The 18,148-nt window shown below is 47.9% G+C and overlaps 1 protein-coding gene across 1 annotated transcript in view; it reads left to right on the top strand.

The window, feature by feature from the left end:
* The window catches only part of LOC122923610 (39S ribosomal protein L38, mitochondrial-like), a 41,874-nt gene that overhangs the window by 5,369 nt on the left and 18,357 nt on the right, over positions 1-18,148 (top strand). Inside the window, exons 3-5 of the mRNA XM_044274477.1 lie at positions 5,534-5,622; positions 11,912-12,065; positions 12,404-12,476. Of these exons, the coding sequence (XP_044130412.1) occupies positions 5,534-5,622; positions 11,912-12,065; positions 12,404-12,476 (316 nt within the window). The remainder of the gene's footprint in view (positions 1-5,533; positions 5,623-11,911; positions 12,066-12,403; positions 12,477-18,148) is intronic.

Below are 18,148 nucleotides of genomic sequence, written 5' to 3'. Positions count from 1 at the left end.
AGTGTACTGTCCCCCCACATCTCAGTGTACTGTCCCCCCACATCTAATGGTACAGTCCCCCCCACATCTAATGGTACAGTCCCCCCCACATCTCAGTGTACAGTCCCCCCACATCTCAGTGTACAGTCCCCCCACATCTAATGGTACAGTCCCCCCCACATCTAATGGTACAGTCCCCCCCACATCTCAGTGTACAGTCCCCCCACATCTCAGTGTACAGTCCCCCCCACATCTCAGTGTACAGTCCCCCCACATCTCAGTGTACAGTCCCCCCACATCTCAATATACAGTCCCCCCACATCTGTGTACAGTCCCCCCCCACATCTCAGTGTACAGTCCCCCCCACATCTCAGTGTACAGTCCCCCCACATCTCAATGTACAGTCCCCCCACATCTCAGTGTACAGTCCCCCCCACATCTCAGTGTACAGTCCCCCCCACATCTCAGTGTACAGTCCCCCCCACATCAGTGTACAGTCCCCCCCACATCTCAGTGTACAGTCCCCCCACATCTAATGGTACAGTCCCCCCCACATCTCAGTGTACAGTCCCCCCCACATCTCAGTGTACAGTCCCCCCACATCTAATGGTACAGTCCCCCCCACATCTCAGTGTACAGTCCCCCCACATCTAATGGTACAGTCCCCCCCACATCTCAGTGTACAGTCCCCCCACATCATGGTACAGTCCCCCCACATCTCAGTGTACAGTCCCCCCACATCTGTGTACAGTCCCCCCCACATCTTTGTACAGTCCCCCCCACATCTCAGTACAAAATAAGTTACTACATGAGTAGGTTCCACATACTTCTCCCACTGCTGACATGAGCTCCATGATCCAGGTAAAAAAGCATTCTGCTCTCTTGTTTCCGATCCACATGAACTGGGATTGCCACGTAATGTTGTGACGTTAGTAGGTCCTTGCCGAGTATAGTATTTAGCCATTACCAATACAGTATGGCCGCCAGAGCTGTGACTGTGGTCATAGGAGCAGTGGTGAACATGTAATAAGGCTGGATTTCCAAGGGGCATTCTCCTCACGTGTAAAGGGCATCTGTCAGCAGTTTTGTACCTATGACACCGGCTGACCTGTTGTATGTGCACTTGGCAGCTGAAGGCATCTGTGTTGGTCCCATGTACATATGTGCCCGCATTGCTGAGAATAATTATGTTTTCTTATATGCAAATGAGCCTCTAGGAGCAACGGGGGCGTTACCATTACACCTAGAGCAGGGTTTCTCAACTCCGGTCCTTGGGACCCACCTACTGGTCAGAATTTGAGAATATCCCACAGAATAAATAACTATCCTGATGCATGGACACTAATTATATCACCTGCTCAGTACTAAGGAAATCCTGAAAACATGACCGGTAGGTGGGTCCCGAGGACCCTGACCTAGAGGCTCTGCTCTCTCTGCAGCTGCCACACCCTCTCCACTTTGATTCATAGGGCAAAGTGGGATGATGATTTCACTGCTTGGTCCTCTCAATCTGAGTGCAGAGAGAGCAGAGCCTCTAGGTGTAACGGTAACTCCCCTGTTGCTCCTAGAGGCTCATTTGCATTTATTAAAACATCATCATTTTTCTCAGCAATGCGGACACATATGAACATGGGACCAACACAGGTGTCTTCAGCTGCCAAGCGCACATATAACTGGTCAGCCAGTGTCATAGGTACAAAACTGCTGACAGATGCCCTTTAAATATACTCGCCATATATAAATATTCATAGGCCCCAGTAAGGCCAAAACAAGGCCCTGCGTTAGCTGTATGGGTTAACGTGGTGGACCACATAATGAGACTCTATAGGTGATCTGTGCCCATTTAAATCTATACTGTGGCATTCATTGGAGGTATACGTCAGGAAATACCCCCCATGTATACATCTAACGGGAGACCTTAATGTAATGTGAATGGTGCTTAAGGTGCTGGACAGTACCCGGTGGATCATAATGGACGGGTCATCATCACATCCTATCCACTTACACTGACACCAGACATTTGAACCCCCACCGTCGCAGGCTGTTGTGAATTGTACCGTCATGCAGCTTTTACGTTCATCTTTGTTAAACTTGTTGAGGGCTGGTTTCAGTGTAAATTGGGCAGAGATAGGTAACAAAGTTGGTGTGTTTAATAGACTATTTCTACAGAAAGAAAGCTGAGAGTTGTAGTGCACCATGATTGACATGTTTATTACACTACTATTGATGATAAAAGTTCTAATAAGGACAGAAATCTCCAGACTAAGCTGAACCTCGTCAGAACAAAGGGTCCGGCTACATTCAAGATCTAGGGGGCCGTAATGTGCAGTTCCATTAAAGGGGTACTCCAGTCTCTGAAATTTATGGCATATACACAAGACATGATCTAAATGTCTGATGGATGCGGGTCCTGCCTCCAGAATGTGGGTCCCTTGATGCCCCCCTCACACATGGTAAGGCAGCTCCTCGCCACTGCGTCCAGTCAGAAACTTGTGCGCAGCTCCCGCCATTCACGTCTATGGGAGAAACGGCTGAGCTCGGAGCATGCACGGCCTCCGCTCTGTTCTTTGTTGCCCTGGATGCAGACAGGTGGGACTGGGGAGACCCCATCACATCACATACTCGGATCTGTGGTATGACAGATACCACTGGCGACAAAGTGACCGACATTTTAATGGGATAAATACCGCTGCATAAACTGCTGTTTTTCCTGTCAAATATGACAAAATCCGAGCTGTAAAAGCAGATGTGAACAGAGCCTAAAGGGGATGACCGGACCATTATTCCTCCTGACTTCCCATAGACATGCACACTTACCTAATAGGGTGAGGGGCAGAAGTCGCTGGCAGATTCCTCCAGCGGCTGCAGATCTCCCACCTGAATAAAGGATCGGGCATGTTGGAATCCAACTAGATGATCTCTTCAACTTTTCCACAGTTTAAAGTGGTTTTCCAGGCTTTTAATATTGCTGACCTATCTTCACGGTATGTCATCAATATCAGATCGGCGAGGGTCCGACAGAGAAGGCACGCGCTGTCTCCTGTCTCTCTTCCTGCTCGCTGCTGCTAAGTCTATAGCAAACAGCAAGACAGACGGGAGAGGGCGCGTGCCTTCTCATCATACAGCTGATCGGCTGGGGTGTCGGGTGTCAGAACCCTGCCAATCTGATATTATTGATTAATAAATTTGAGCAATGATATAGATTTTGTTTATATCGCCATATCGCGATAGATGACAATGGATCGGTAGTGAATTGAAGAAGCTTCTCACTCACCGCTCCGTGGCCTCCCGACTCAGCACCGCGCAGTACTCGCCAGGGCCTTGCGTGCACGCATCGTCAGCGCACTGGCTGGCGCTGTGTGTGACGTCAGGTCTCTCCCAGTGCATGCTGGGAAGAAGACACGGTCCGTCTTCTGCAGACTCCATCAGCCAGCCACGCACCCTGCAGGAAAGGTAAGTATATTAGCAGGGGCCCGAATCTACTGGAGAAGGGGGAGGTGGATGGCTATGGCATGAGGCTGATGGAGCTGGCTGGGGGACATGGATGATGATGGCATGGGGCTGATATTTTGTATAAATACGGAAGAAAATATATTGTGATATATATCGTTATCACACATGCGTCAGATTATATTGCAATGTAGATTTTAGGCCATATTGCCCAGCCCTAGTATCAACCCAAATACTACATCCCCTAGGTCTGATGAGGGCCAGTCTGCTCTTCTTGATGCAAAAGGGACTGTTAATTCCAGAAACACAAAGGGAGAGATTCATCATCTCCCTTGCAGCAGAAAAATGGCTTCAAAAAGTCGCAAGCTGTGTGTTTGCGAAAATCGCAAGTGCCTCGTTTTACACCATCCTCGCCACTTTTGCAAAAGCAGGCCTGTCAAGGACGGCAAAGGGTGTGGCCAACAGCCATGACAAATTTATCTTCATTTACCCCAGTTTTCCTGTGTAAATGAAGACAACTCTGAGCTGTTGTACATTTCTGTTTAGGGCACGGGCTGCCTGAGGATGTGTCTAATTGATAATATGATTAGGCCTGAGCTCGTCATTAGTTAGGTGGATCCCTCGGCAGTGTAGGGGATATCAAGACCGGCACAGAAAGCGCCGGACTTGATAAATCCCCCCCAAGGTGTATGTGATCATACAGCATTTCATGCAATAATGCTGCTGAGAAAATCTGTCCTGAAATCTACATATAACAACAGATTTGTGACTGTCAATTATACTGCCTGGCCCAAAAAAAAGTTGCTTACTCAAAATTTTTTTTGGACCGCCTTTAGATTTGATGATGGCACGCATTCGCTGTGGCATCATTTCCACAAGCTTCTGCAATGTCACAACATTTATTTCTGTCCAGCGTTGCAAACATTTTTCCCCAACATCTTGTATGGGAGATTTAGACTACTGCGCAAAGCCTTCTCCAGCACATCCCGAATATTCTCAATGGGGTTCAGGTCTAGACTCTGTGGTGGCCAATCCATGTGTGAAAATGATGTCCCATGCTCCCTGAACCACTCTTTCACAATTTGAGCCCGATGAATCCTGGCATTGTTATCTTGGAATATGCCTGTGCCATCAGGGAAGAAAAAATACATTAATGGAATAACCTGGTCAGTAAGTATGTTCAGGTAGTCAGCTGACCTCATACTTTGGGCACATAACATTGCTGGACCCTAGACCTGACCAACTAGGAGTATCTCAGCTATTTGCTTATTTAAATCCAGGTGGTGACCTTTTTTTCCGCCGGGCAGTGTATATCGTGCAAAATACACTTCAGTTCCTTTAATGGACTTACATTCTACAGAATGATTTATGATGGGCTGTTTAAGGGGGTTTTACTTGTTTTTTAACCTGATCACAGCCAAATGCTGGAGTGCCTTACATGAATGGTACAGGATTAGAGCTCCTACAGTCTAGCAGAAGGAGGTCAGGTCCTCTGCTGTCTGTCAGTGAAGAAAAGACAGAAGTAATTTATTACAGCCTTCTCCTCTCCTGCACCTCAATAAGCACTATGCAGTAAACGGAGGAAGCGGCGATGACCCATCACTTCACCGTCTGCGACGTACTGCATGTTGTGGAAAAATTATTGTTCGCCATTTGGTCGCCATCTATCCTATGGAAAGCGCAGATTTGTTCGCGTTCGTCTCCCCATTGGTCATGATTGTAAGACCGCCTTCCATCTTCTGGTATAAATAAACCTCACCTAGCTGTTGGAAGCAGGCACATTATTGGATCCTACATAAGAACGTCTCTGTGACGTGTACTTCTGGCGGTCGTTTTCGGTTGTGAGAACGAGACAAAGGAGCAAACGGCGATATCATGCAGTATTAGTTTACTTCTAGCCCCACTAAAGACAGAAGTAACAATATTGCTTTCTTATCGAAGTCTACCAGTGAGCGCGACAAGTGTTACTAGATTGTACTGTAGAGAATTTAGGATGTTTCCATTTGTCTGTGCCACCTGATATTGAAATGTTTTGCCTGTGAACTCACAGCTTGTTTGAATATAATGCGACTATGATTTACTATGTTAATCATTCTGCTTGTAGGGCACTGAGTCTTTGTTTCTCATCCCAGTGCTTATTCCCTTGGATGAAGTTCGAGCAGAGTGGGAAAGGACAAGTGGCCCCAGTCTGTTGTGACCCCCCCCCCCCTATCTTTGGTTGATAGGTGTTGCGGACCCCTCTCCCTCCTTTCTCCCTCTCTTTAGGTAGAATTTATGGTTAAGGGATGCCAGTTAGGCAACTCAAGGGGTTAAATGCTTCTTCCTTTTTTCGGGCCTGTATAGGCACTTTCCATACAGTATTTAGCCCGTTGGATCCAGCCCCCACCTTCCATTTTTCCGTCGGGCCAGCAGTTGTGCAGCACGGTGGCACTTACCTGGCGTCAAGTCCGTAGGTGACCCGTTAAAGGAGGCTCTCCTGGCGAGAATTCAGGCAGAGGAGGATGGCTAGCTAGGTTCATTCCTGAATGTGCCTGCCATCCCTCCTCTTGCTGCTGCTCCGTCCACACTCCCTTCCCCTCTGGCTCCGCTGAGCTCTGCGGCTCAGTTCCAGGCACCTGGGTTGCGCCGGTGCTCGTCTTGGGGCATCTGCCCCCCCACTCATCTGGGCCATAGTCCCCCATGTCCTTATGCTCTGGTACGCGCTGCCTCCGTGGTCTCCCCAGCACAGGAGGAACGTCCATTGCAACACTGTTTGCAGGCCCCGTCCCTTCCTTATCCTTCTGCTTCTTGTGCGCTTCCTGCCTCGTGTGTGCAGGAGAGCGCTATTAATGTAATAATGGGTGCCCAGGCCACCTCTTCCTGAGCTTCCGAGTGGCCATCCACCCAGGGGCGTAGCTAAAGGCTCATGGGCCCTGGTGCAAGAGTTCAGCTTGGGCCCCCCTTCCCTCAGTACTTTGTGGCTAGGGGCAGGGAGGCACATAGCCTTCATGCTGCCTGAGGCAAAAATTGAGAAGCCCCCCCAACCAAATTGTTGACCTAACCCCTTCCCTACAGCCAGTGGTGTAACTTGACCTGCATGCACTTTCTATAATACTGGTGTCTTCTTATGCGGCACAAGGGTCTTTGGGCCCCCTCAGGTTCCTAGCCCGGTAGCGACTGCTACCTCTGCACCCCCTATAGCTACACCCCCACATCCACCCCCAGCCCCCTCCTTTTCCTCCCTGTGTGGAGACTGCTCCTTATCCTCTGCCTGCTGTCTCTGTATATGAGCCAGGCTTTCTTGATGTGTATGAGGATGCTGTGGAGCGTCCAGCCCCGCATGCCTCTAGTGCCCCTGTAATGCTACCCCCTCAAGGTCCCTCTCAGCCCTCCCACCCCCATCTTTCACGTCACGCAGACATCATCGTCGCTCTTGTTCGTCCTCTTCTGGAAGATCCAGAAGGAGAGGTCATCATCATTATCGCAGGCGCCAGTTCCGCCGCCGTTCCAGGGATTCCTGGAGAAGTCAGCGCTCCAGGTCCTCGAGATGGTGCTCCCCGTCATCGTCGGACGTTTTGACGGGTGCATCCGGGGAATCTGGTCCACGAACCCATTCCAGACGTAAGAAGCGGGAGCCTACCCATCCTTCCAGGGCTTCCAGCCTGGTGTCTCCACCGATTTGCCAAGAGCCGGTTCTAGCTGCGGCGGCGGCGCCGTCCCTCGGTTCTTCTAGTGGATTCATCGTCTGGTGAGTTTACGTATACGGATGCTTGGGGGTGGGTACCGTGGGTTCGGAGGTCGTTGGGGCCCTTAGGGCCATTCTTAATAAATTGCAGCCTTCCTCTTCTTTGCCTCCCTCTCCTCCGCCCCCTAAGAAAACCTACCCGGTTCAGGCGAGCATTTAAAAGGATTCAATCTTTTGTGGAGTTAGCCTGCTGGGTGTCCATTTGGAGGAGGAGGTTCGAGAGCGGATTTGGAACAATCAGTATGTTGATATATGGTCTTTGGTTACCATCGATCAACATACAGTGGACAAGGAGCTTCGTCCAGTAGATAAGCCTTCTGAACGGCGTCCCCGGGATTCTAAAACCATGAATAATTGGCTCCAAGCATTTTCAGTGTTGGGATGTATTATGGGCCAATGTCATCCTGAACGCTGTTCGGACCTGTTTGTGTACCAGGACACTATTTACAGTGCCTACAAGGCCCATCGCGGTTCCGCTTGGTGGAGATATGATGAGGAATTTAGTTGTCTCTCTCCAACCGGATATTGGATGGGGTGTCAAGGCCACCGACGTGTGGCTTTGGTTAATGGTGTCACATAGACACCCCTTTCTTGGTGCGGCCACCGGATCCGGGTTCTTGTCGGCCCAGGGACCGGTGGCCGTGCGATGGCAGGGGGCCTGTTGGTTATTTAATGAGGGACCTATTCGCTGGACTTTGTAGGTATAAACATGAATGTTCCACCTTCGGAGGCCCACACGCGGCTGCCCGTTGTTCCCGCCCCCTTACAAAACCCCCTAAACCCTCCCAGGGTGACCATAAGGACGCCAGTGACCGTAGCCAGGTTGGCGCCTTGGCTAGACCTATACCAAAAAAAATCTGCTTCTGGCCAGTTGCGTTTTGGTTTTACTTTTGGTTTCTTCATCCCTTTTATCCTCAGCAGGAACCCCCTTTTTTCAGACAACCTTTCTACAATCTCCGCATTTCCCCTTTAGGCGTAGTCCCTAAGAAGGAACTGGGTAAGTTCCGGCTAATACATAACCCGCAGGGCAATTTGGTTAATGATGCTATTCTCCCTGAGGACTCCTCGGTCACCTATGTATCCTTTGACAGGGCTGTTGCCCTGGTCAGGGAGACTGAATCCGCCTTCTCCCTGTTCATCCGGACTGTTACCATCTGTTGGGGTGCCGTGTGGATGGTTTGTGTTACTATGACACTTGCCTTCCTATGGGTTGTTCGATATCTTGCCACTACTTTGAAATGTTCAGTTCTTTCCCGGAGTGGGCTGTTAGATAAGAAACCGGTTCCCGTTCCATTATCCACTATTTAGACGATTTTTTGTTCATTTACCCGGGGGACAGTGAGGGTTGTCAGTTTTTATTGAATACTTTTCTATATTTGTTGAAACGTTTTGGGGTCCCCATAGCTCTTGACAAAACGGAGGGCCCGGTCACTTGCCTCTCGTTCTTAGGCATTGAGATTGATTCTGTTAACATGGTTTTCCGCTTACCGACGGAAAAACTTGATAGATTGTTTCGGTTAGTCCAAGGTTTTTTAGCTATCCGTAAAGCCACCCTTTTTCAGGTCCAATCCCTCCTAGGTTTTTTAGTTTTCGCTTGCAGGGTAATTCCCATGGGTTGAGTTTTTTCCCATCGTCTGTCCCTTGCCATGCTCGGTGTCACTTCCCCTCGTCACCATATTTGCATCAATAGTTCTTTGAAAGCGGATTTACAAGTGTGGCACACTAGCTTCTTGTCAGGTGAATGCACCAATTCCGAGCTTTCTTTGTATACGGATGCAGCAGGCTCCTATGGTTTTGGAGCTATTTTTGGCACCAATTGGTGCGCTTCGCCTTGGCCGGACAATTGGTCCTCTTTGGGTTTCTGCAAAAACCTGACACTATTGGAACTTTTTCCAATTATCGTTGTGGTAGAGCTCTGAAGCTCCAGGTTGGCTAATCAGCATGTCTGTTTTTGGACAGATAATTTGAGTGTGGTTCATTGTATTAACAGTCTATCGTCCTTGCATGTTCTCAGCTTTTTGCGTCATTTAGTGTTGCGCTGTTTGGAGTACATATACTTCAGGGCCCGCCATGTTCCGGGCACCTCTAACCTTACTGCTGACACTCTTTCTCGGTTTAGTTGGCAGGAATTCAGATCCCTCTTGCCAGGAGCAACTCCAGTTGGCGAGATGTGACCACAGCACCTCTGGCAGCTGGTGGACAACAGCTGATGTCTTTAATATCGTCATCTGTGACTACAGGCTACCTGGAGAGCTCACGGTAAGGCATGGAGTGAATTTCTTTCCATAGGTGGGGATCGTAATCTGAGCAGGGATGAGGTTCGCTTACAGGTGGTGGTGGAATTCTTACTGCGCTTGCATTCCCTTGGCTTATGAGCCTCGGTGGCCCAGTACCAGCTAGCGGGTGTGGCCTTCCATTCCCGGATCCTGGGTTGACCCGATGTCACAAATGCCTTTTTGATTACACAAGCCCTAAGATGTTGGCGCAAGGAATATGTTAGAAGGCAATGTTGTCGCCCAATCTCCTATCAGTTGCTTTGCGGTTTAATTTCTGCATGCTCTGCCGTTGTATCTCCCCCTTCGAGGGTGCCCTGTTAGCAACCAGTTTTAGTCTATCTTTTTTTGCCGCCCTTAGAATTGGTGAACTGTTACCCTCTTCCTGTTTCAAGTTGGGTGGGCTACTCCCCAATGACGTAGTGCTGGGGAATATGTCGGTACGGGTCCACATACGTTGTTCTAAAACTGATGTTTTTGGTAGGGGTGCCTGGATCCCCTTTCATCAGGTCCCGGGCCCGGCGTGTTCTGTAGCTTTGGTCGCAGAATACAGTAAGTTACACCCTGCTGGTGGTCACTTCTTGGTCAACCAGGACCTCCCCCCCCCTTATCAAGTTTCAGTTTACTTCTTTGGTTAAAAGATGTTTACGTATGTTGGGTTATGACCCTAGTTTGTTTGGGACTCATTATTTTCAGATTGGCGCTGCGACTGAGGCTGCAAGGGTTGGCCTACCCGAGTCTGAGGTTATGCGAATTGGCAGATGGCGTTCCTCCTGTTTTGCTACTTATATTCGCCCTGACTTGCTGTAAAACAAAAAAATTTATGAAAAAATAATAATAAAAAAAATCATTACCATTACAAAAAATAAAAATTTCACAACCTGTTTAGTTGCCTCATATTGGTTGCAGTTGGATTGTTCTAATTGTTTGTCTTTCATAGGTGCTCTTCGTCCGGCTGTCTGGATTATTGTCCATTCTTATGTATTTTGGGCGGCATAGAGAGCGGACTGCAGGCCGTACGTTGGGTTTTTGGGAAGTGGACATATTCTGGGGTGGAATCCGTGGTCTCCGGTGGCCCCAAGTCCTTCCCGAGTTGGTAGATATAAGCAGGTCCTCAACCGGCCCGTCATTCTGATGATTCATGCTGGAGTTAGAGACCTTTGCACTTTGAGGCTGGCGGAGCTCATGACCCTTATGTGGGCAGACATGGAGCGTTTATCTTCCTTTTTTCTGAAATGGTCCTAGTTTGGGCAGAAATAGTCCCACGGGTTGTCTGGCATGGAGCTAGGGACTGATGCTATGGAAAAGTGTTGTAGAACGGTAAATTCCGGTATATCTTGTTTTATTAGATCCCGATCGGGTATAGTGATTCACCGCCAATTGGAAGGAGACAACAGGGCTTTACTGCGCCCGGATGGTGTCCATTTATCTGATATTGGACTTGACATTTTTCTTTCGGGTCTACAGTATGGGGTGGAGCATGCCATCTTCATGTTGGGTGGTGGTCGGAGCCCTGTGTAGGGTTACAGTGGCTCCTCCGTGGCAGTATGAACATAAATAGCAGTATGGAGTAAAGGAGAAATGGCGGACTTGCCTGCTAGGATTCCAGCGGCCGGCATACCGATCCTGATGAGTGATCGTTCGAGCAGTTCAAGGCTTGGGTTTTTCCGTTGATAAAAGAAAGTGAATAAAGCTGTGGCCAATCACCACAACATCTGGTAGTCTTGTGGTTATTTCCCTAGGAGGTGTGATGTTTTAAAGGGGGGAGGGGGTGGTGGTTATGGTTGCCCTGGTTATGGTTGGGGTTCTCAGCAGTCTGTGGGTCCCTCGACTGATTAGGGAGGGGAGCGGGGACTGTTGTGATCCCCTCCCCTATCTTCGATTGATAGGTGTTGCACCCCCCCCCCCTTTCTCCCTCTCTTTAGGTAGGATTTTATGGTTAAGGGATGCCAGTTAGGCAACTCAAAGGGTTAAAAGCACTCAGTGCTTTTCCTGCCCTTCCTTTTCTGGGCCTCTATGGGCACCTCCCATACAGTATTTAGCCCGTTGGGTGCCTCTTCCCCCTTCCCTTTTTCTATCCAGCCAGCAGTTGCCCCTCCCGCCCGCCCATTTGTTGGCTCTACAGGTTTTTTCGATCGTTGGTCCGGGTGTTCCTGTTTTTTTCCTATGCTTTTCTAGTTTCTACAATTATGCTTCTTATTAAGTCACAGCTGGCGGTATGAACATAAATAGCAGTATGGAGTAAAGGAGAAATGGCGGACTTGCCTGCTGGGAGTCCAGTGGCCGACATACCGCTCCTGATGAGTGATGGTTCGAGCAGGTCAAGGCTCGGGTTTTTCCATTGATAAGAGAAAGTGAATAAAGCTGTGGCCGATCACCACACCATCTGGTAGTCTTGTGGTTATTTCCCTAGGAGGTGGGGTGTTTTAAAGGGGGAAGGGGGGATGGTTATGGTTGCCTTGGCTATGTTTGGGGTTCTCAGCAGTCATATACAGAGAGTGGCAGAGCATTATGGAGTGTACCAGGATCTTTTTGGGGAAGCCACATTTCTTCCTAGGGTCAAATTAAGAGTCCAGTACAATACAGAAGAGGATGCAGTGATGCTTGTTTACTATGGCAATGTAGTTACTCCGAAGGAGGTTGGATTCCATATATTATACTCTAATATTAGACTCCTAAAGCTGGGTTCACATCTGCAATAGAGGTTCTGGCAGGAGCTTTCACTGCAAACTGGTAAAAGAAAGGACAAAATACCGCTGCATGTGTCAGTGTGTTGTCCAGCAGAATGCCTGTGTTCATGCTGGAAATCCAACAGACCCCATTATAGAAAATGGGATCCATCAGGTGAAGGTGGTGCCCGGCGAATGCCTTATCTGGTGATTTTGTTGCTATGCTGGAACAGAATACCCAGTTTGGCAGCAGATGTGAACCTAGTTTAACTTGGAGATGACCTGACTGATGGTTTATCTTCTTGTAGGCTGCAGCCACCCCAGAGGTTTCATTCAAGGCAGAGGAAGGTTCCCTGTGGACCCTATTACTAACCAATCCAGGTTTGTGGGAAAAAATCTTTGTGTACTACACAATCCGTTTCTTCGTGAAAAAAAAATGTACTTTTAATCCACATGAAAATGAACAGTTAAAGGGTTTTTCCTGAGATTTTACTAGTGATGACATATCCTCTAAATAGGTAATCAGTATCTGATTGTTGGGGGTCCGACACCCAGGACCCCCACTGATTAGATACTGGTGAACTATCTGCCATATCGGAACACACTGTCAGAAGCAAGAGCCATGCAATCGGTGAGTCCTTGCAAACCTCCAACTGCGGAATCAGGGTAATCAATATTCAGGTTTGTTTTGCTGTTAACCCTTGCTGTGTTACAGGACAAATGGCTTAAAATGAAAAATCTGCACAAAAATGAAGTTTATACATTTTCACCACCAGCTTTAATTCCAGTGGAGCACCAAAAGGGTTAACAACGTTTCATAAATCTGTTTTGAGGGGTCTGGTTTCTAAAATGGGGTCCTTTATGGGTGGTTTCTATCATAAAGTATCTTCAGACCTCAATTGGTCCGTAAAGTTGATTTAGGAAATTTTCTTGAAAATTTGAAAAATTGCTTCTAAAATTCTAAACTTTCTAATGTCCCAAAGAAAGAAAATGACATTTACAAAATGATGCCAACATAAAGTAGACATATGGGAAATGTAAGCAATAACTGTATTAACCGCTACAAGACCGCCGTACGCAGGATTGCGTCCTGCCGGCGGCCCTGCTCTTCTGGGTGGACGCATATACGCGTCCTCCCGCGATACCCGAGATTTCCTGTGAACGCGCGCACACAGGCGCGCGCGCTCACAGGAACAGAAGGTAAGCGAGTGGATCTCCAGCCTGCCAGCGGCAATCGCTCGCTGGCAGGCTGGAGATGTGATTTTTTTTAACCCCTAACAGGTATATTAGACGCTGTTTTGATAACAGCGTCTAATATACCTGCTACCTGGTCCTCTGGTGGTCCCTTTTGTTAGGATCGACCACCAGAGGACACAGGTAGCTCAGTAAAGTCGCACCAAACACCACACTACACTACATCCCCCCCCCGTCACTTATTAACCCCTTATGAACCCCTGATCACCCATGATCACCCCATATAAACTCCCTGATCACCCCCCTGTCATTGATCACCCACCTGTCAGGCTCCGTTCAGACGTCCGTATGATTTTTACGGATCCACGGATTCATGGATCGGATCCGCAAAACACATGCGGACGTCTGAATGGAGCCTTACAGGGGGGTGATCAATGACAGGCGGGTGATCACCCATATACACTCCCTGATCACCCCCTGTCATTGATCACCCCACTGTCAATGATCACCCCCCCTGTCAGGCTCCGTTCAGACGTCCGTATGATTTTTACGGATCCACGGATACATGGATCGGATCCGCAAAACACATACGGACGTCTGAATGGAGCCTTACAGGACGGTGATCAATGACAGGCGGGTGATCACCCATATAGATTCCCTGATCACCCCCTGTCATTGATCACCCCCCTGTCATTGATCACCCCCCTGTAAGGCTCCATTCAGACGTCTGTATGATTTTTACAGATCCATGGATACATGGATCGGATCCGCAAAACACATGCGGACGTCTGAATGGAGCCTTACAAGGGGGTGATCACCCATATACACTCCCTGATCACCCCCTGTAATTGATCACCCCCCTGTCATTGATCACCCCCCTGTAAGGCTCCATTCAGACGTCCGCATGTGTTTTGCGGATCCGATCCATGTATCCATGGATCCGTAAAAATCATTTGGACGTCTGAATGGAGCCTTACAGGGGGGTGATCACCCATATACACTCCCTGATCACCCCCTGTCATTGATCACCCCCCTGTAAGGCTCCATTCAGATGTCCGCATGTGTTTTGCGGATCCGATCCATGTATCCATGGATCCGTAAAAATCATTCGGACATCTAAATGGAGCCTTACAGGGGGGTGATCACCCATATACACTCCCTGATCACCCCCTGTCATTGATCACCCCCCTGTCATTGATCACCCCCCTGTAAGGCTCCATTCAGACGTCCGCATGTGTTTTGCGGATCCGATCCATGTATCCATGGATCCGTAAAAATCATTCGGACGTCTGAATGGAGCCTTACAGGGGGGTGATCAATGACAGGAGGGTGATCACCCATATACACTCCCTGATCACCCCCTGTCATTGATCACCCCCCTGTAAGGCTCCATTCAGACGTCCGTATGATTTTTACGGATCCATGGATACATGGATCGGATCCGCAAAACACATGCGGACGTCTGAATGGAGCCTTACAGGGGGGTGATCAATGACAGAGGGGTGATCACCCATATACACTCCCTGATCACCCCCTGTCATTGATCACCCCCCTGTAAGGCTCCATTCAGACGTCCGCATGTGTTTTGCAGATCCGATCCATGGATCCGTAAAAATCATATGGACGTCTGAATGGAGCCTTACAGGGGGGTGATCAATGACAGGGGGGTGATCACCCATATACACTCCCTGATCACCCCCTGTCATTGATCACACCCCTGTAAGGCTCCATTCAGACGTCCGCATGTGTTTTGCGGATCCGATCCATGTATCCATGGATCCGTAAAAATCATACGGACGTCTGAATGGAGCCTTACAGGGGGGTGATCAATGACAGGGGGGTGATCACCCATATAAACTCCCTGATCACCCCCTGTCATTGATCACCCCCCTGTAAGGCTCCATTCAGACGTCCGCATGTGTTTTGCGAATCCGATCCATGTATCCATGGATCCGTAAAAATCATACGGACGTCTGAATGGAGCCTTACCAGGGGGGTGATCAATGACAGGGGGTGATCAGGGAGTCTATATGGGTGATCACCCCCCTGTCATTGATCACCCCCCTGTCATTGATCACCCCCCCTGTCATTGATCACCCCCCCTGTAAGGCTCCATTCAGACATTTTTTTGGCCCAAGTTAGCGGAAATATATATATTTTTTTGTTTGTTTTTTCTTACTAAGTCTCATATTCCACTAACTTGTGTCAAAAAATAAAATCTCACATGAACTCACCATACCCCTCACGGAATCCAAATGCGTAACATTTTTAGACATTTATATTCCAGACTTCTTCTCACGCTTTAGGGCCCCTAAAAAGCCAGGGCAGTATAAATACCCCACATGTGACCCCATTTCGGAAAGAAGACACCCAAGGTATTCGCTGAGGGGCATATTGAGTCCATGAAAGATTGAAATTTTTGTCCTAAGTTAGCGGAAAGTGATACTTTGTGAGAAAAAAACAAAAAAAAATCAATTTCCGCTAACTTATGCAAAAAAAATAAAATTCTATGAACTCGCCAGGCCCCTCATTGAATACCTTGGGGTGTCTTCTTTCCAAAGTGGGGTCACATGTGGGGTATTTATACTGCCCTGACTTTTTAGGGGCCCGAAAGTGTGAGAAGAAGTCTGGGATCCAAATGTCTAAAAATGCCCTCCTAAAAGGAATTTGGGCACCTTTGCGCATCTAGGCTGCAAAAAAGTGTGACACATCTGGTATCGCCGTACTCAGGAGAAGTTGGGAAATGTGTCTTGGGGTGTCATTTTACATATACCCATGCTGGGTGAGAAAAATATCTTGGTCAAATGCCAACTTTGTATAAAAAAATGGGAAAAGTTGTCTTTTGCCAAGATATTTATCTCACCCAGCATGGGTATATGTAAAATGACACCCCAAAACACATTCCCCAACTTCTCCCGAGTATGGCGATACCAGATGTGTGACACTTTTTTGCAGCCAAGGTGGGCAAAGGGGCACATATTCCAAAGTGCACCTTTCGGATTTCGCAGGCCATTTTTTACACATTTTGATTGCAAAGTACTTCTCACACATTTGGGCCCCTAAATTGCCAGGACAGTATAACTACCCCACAAGTGACCCCATTTTGGAAAGAAGACACCCCAAGGTATTCCGTGAGGGGCATAGCGAGTTCCTAGAATGTTTTGTTTTTTTGTCGCAAGTTAGTGGAATATGAGACTTTGTAAGAAAAAATAAAATAAATAAAAAAATCATCATTTTCCGCTAACTTGTGACAAAAAATAAAAAGTTCTATGAACTCACTATGCCCATCAGCGAATACCTTAGGGTGTCTACTTTCCGAAATGGGGTCATTTGTGGGGGGTTTCTACTGTCTGGGCATTGTAGAACCTCAGGAAACATGACAGGTGCTCAGAAAGTCAGAGCTGCTTCAAAAAGCAGAAATTCACATTTTTGTACCTTAGTTTGTAAACGCTATAACTTTTACCCAAACCTTTTTTTTTTTTTTGCCCAAACATTTTTTTTTAATCAAAGACATGTAGAACAATAAATTTAGCGAAAAATTTATATATGGATGTCGTTTTTTTTGCTAAATTTTACAGCTGAAAGTGAAAAATGTCATTTTTTGTCAAATGTCAAATAAATCGTTAAATTTAGATTAATAACAAAAAAAGTAAAAATGTCAGCAGCAATAAAATACCACCAAATGAAAGCTCTATTAGTGAGAAGAAAAGGAGGTAAAATTCATTTGGGTGGTAAGTTGTATGACCGAGCAAAAAACTGTGAAAGTAGTGTAGTGCAGAAGTGTAAAAAGTGGCCTGGTCATGAAGGGGGTTTTAGCTAGCGGGGTTGAAGTTTAAAGAGGTTGTCTGGTCCTAAAATCTAAATTCTTTTTATGTGCTCTTAACACCCCTCACCATCCCTACATATGCCCCCAATACCAGTTTTTCATGTCTGAGGTTTCCTTCCTCCATGAAAGACATCAGATCATCCTGGCAGATCTGTTTACTTTCTCTCCTTCTTGTTTTGTTGAATACATGACTTTATTGATACACAAGCCTGGCTGCGCTGCACAGTGATGAGCCTTGCACTCCCCTATGCCCAATCTGGATTTGTATATGGGCACTTTCTGCTTATACACACACAGGACTGTAGGCATCAGCCCTCACTGTAGCACTACTGTCAGTGCTTCTGCCGCAATCTCCATAGCCACGCCCAGGGTCGGGGCTTACACCGCTCTCCTCAGCCAGTTCTACTGCCAGAGCTTCTGCAGCAATCTCCATAGCCACGCCCTGGGGGCAGGGCTTACACAGCTCTCCTCAGCCAGCTGGGGAAGAAGATGGAGGCCGGCGCTTCCACTTGCAGGAGACGGTGACGTCACTCGTGACGATCCATCTCCTGCTGGAGAAAGGAAGAGAAAAAGACAGACTTTCCCCGGAAGCACAAAAAAGCCCTCTAAAGGGACCACGTGACCTGGAGGCAGATCTCAGGAACGGCTGTACTGTGGAAGGTAAGGCCCCTTTCACACGGGCGAGTTTTCCGTGCGGGTGCGATGCGTGTGGTGAACGTATTGCACCCGCACTGAATCCTGACCCATTCATTTCTATAGGGCTGTGCACATGAGCGTTGATTTTCACGCATCACTTGTGCGTTGAGTGAAAATCGCAGCATGCTCTATATTGTGCGATTTTCACGTGACGCAGGCCCCATAGAAGTGAATGGGGTGCGTGAAAATCGCACAGCATCCGCAAGCAAGTGCGGATGCGGTGCGATTTTCACACATGGTTGCTAGGTGGCAGTCTATTCACTGTATTATTTTCCCTTATAACATGGTTATAAGGGAAAATAATAGCATTCTGAATACAGAATGCATAGTAAAACAG

Source organism: Bufo gargarizans, unplaced genomic scaffold (genome assembly GCF_014858855.1).
Source record: "Bufo gargarizans isolate SCDJY-AF-19 unplaced genomic scaffold, ASM1485885v1 original_scaffold_1773_pilon, whole genome shotgun sequence".
In the NCBI taxonomy this organism is placed as follows: Eukaryota; Metazoa; Chordata; class Amphibia; order Anura; family Bufonidae; genus Bufo; species Bufo gargarizans.
The sequence above is the reverse complement of the archived record's forward strand: the minus strand, read 5'-3'. Positions and strand labels throughout refer to the sequence as shown.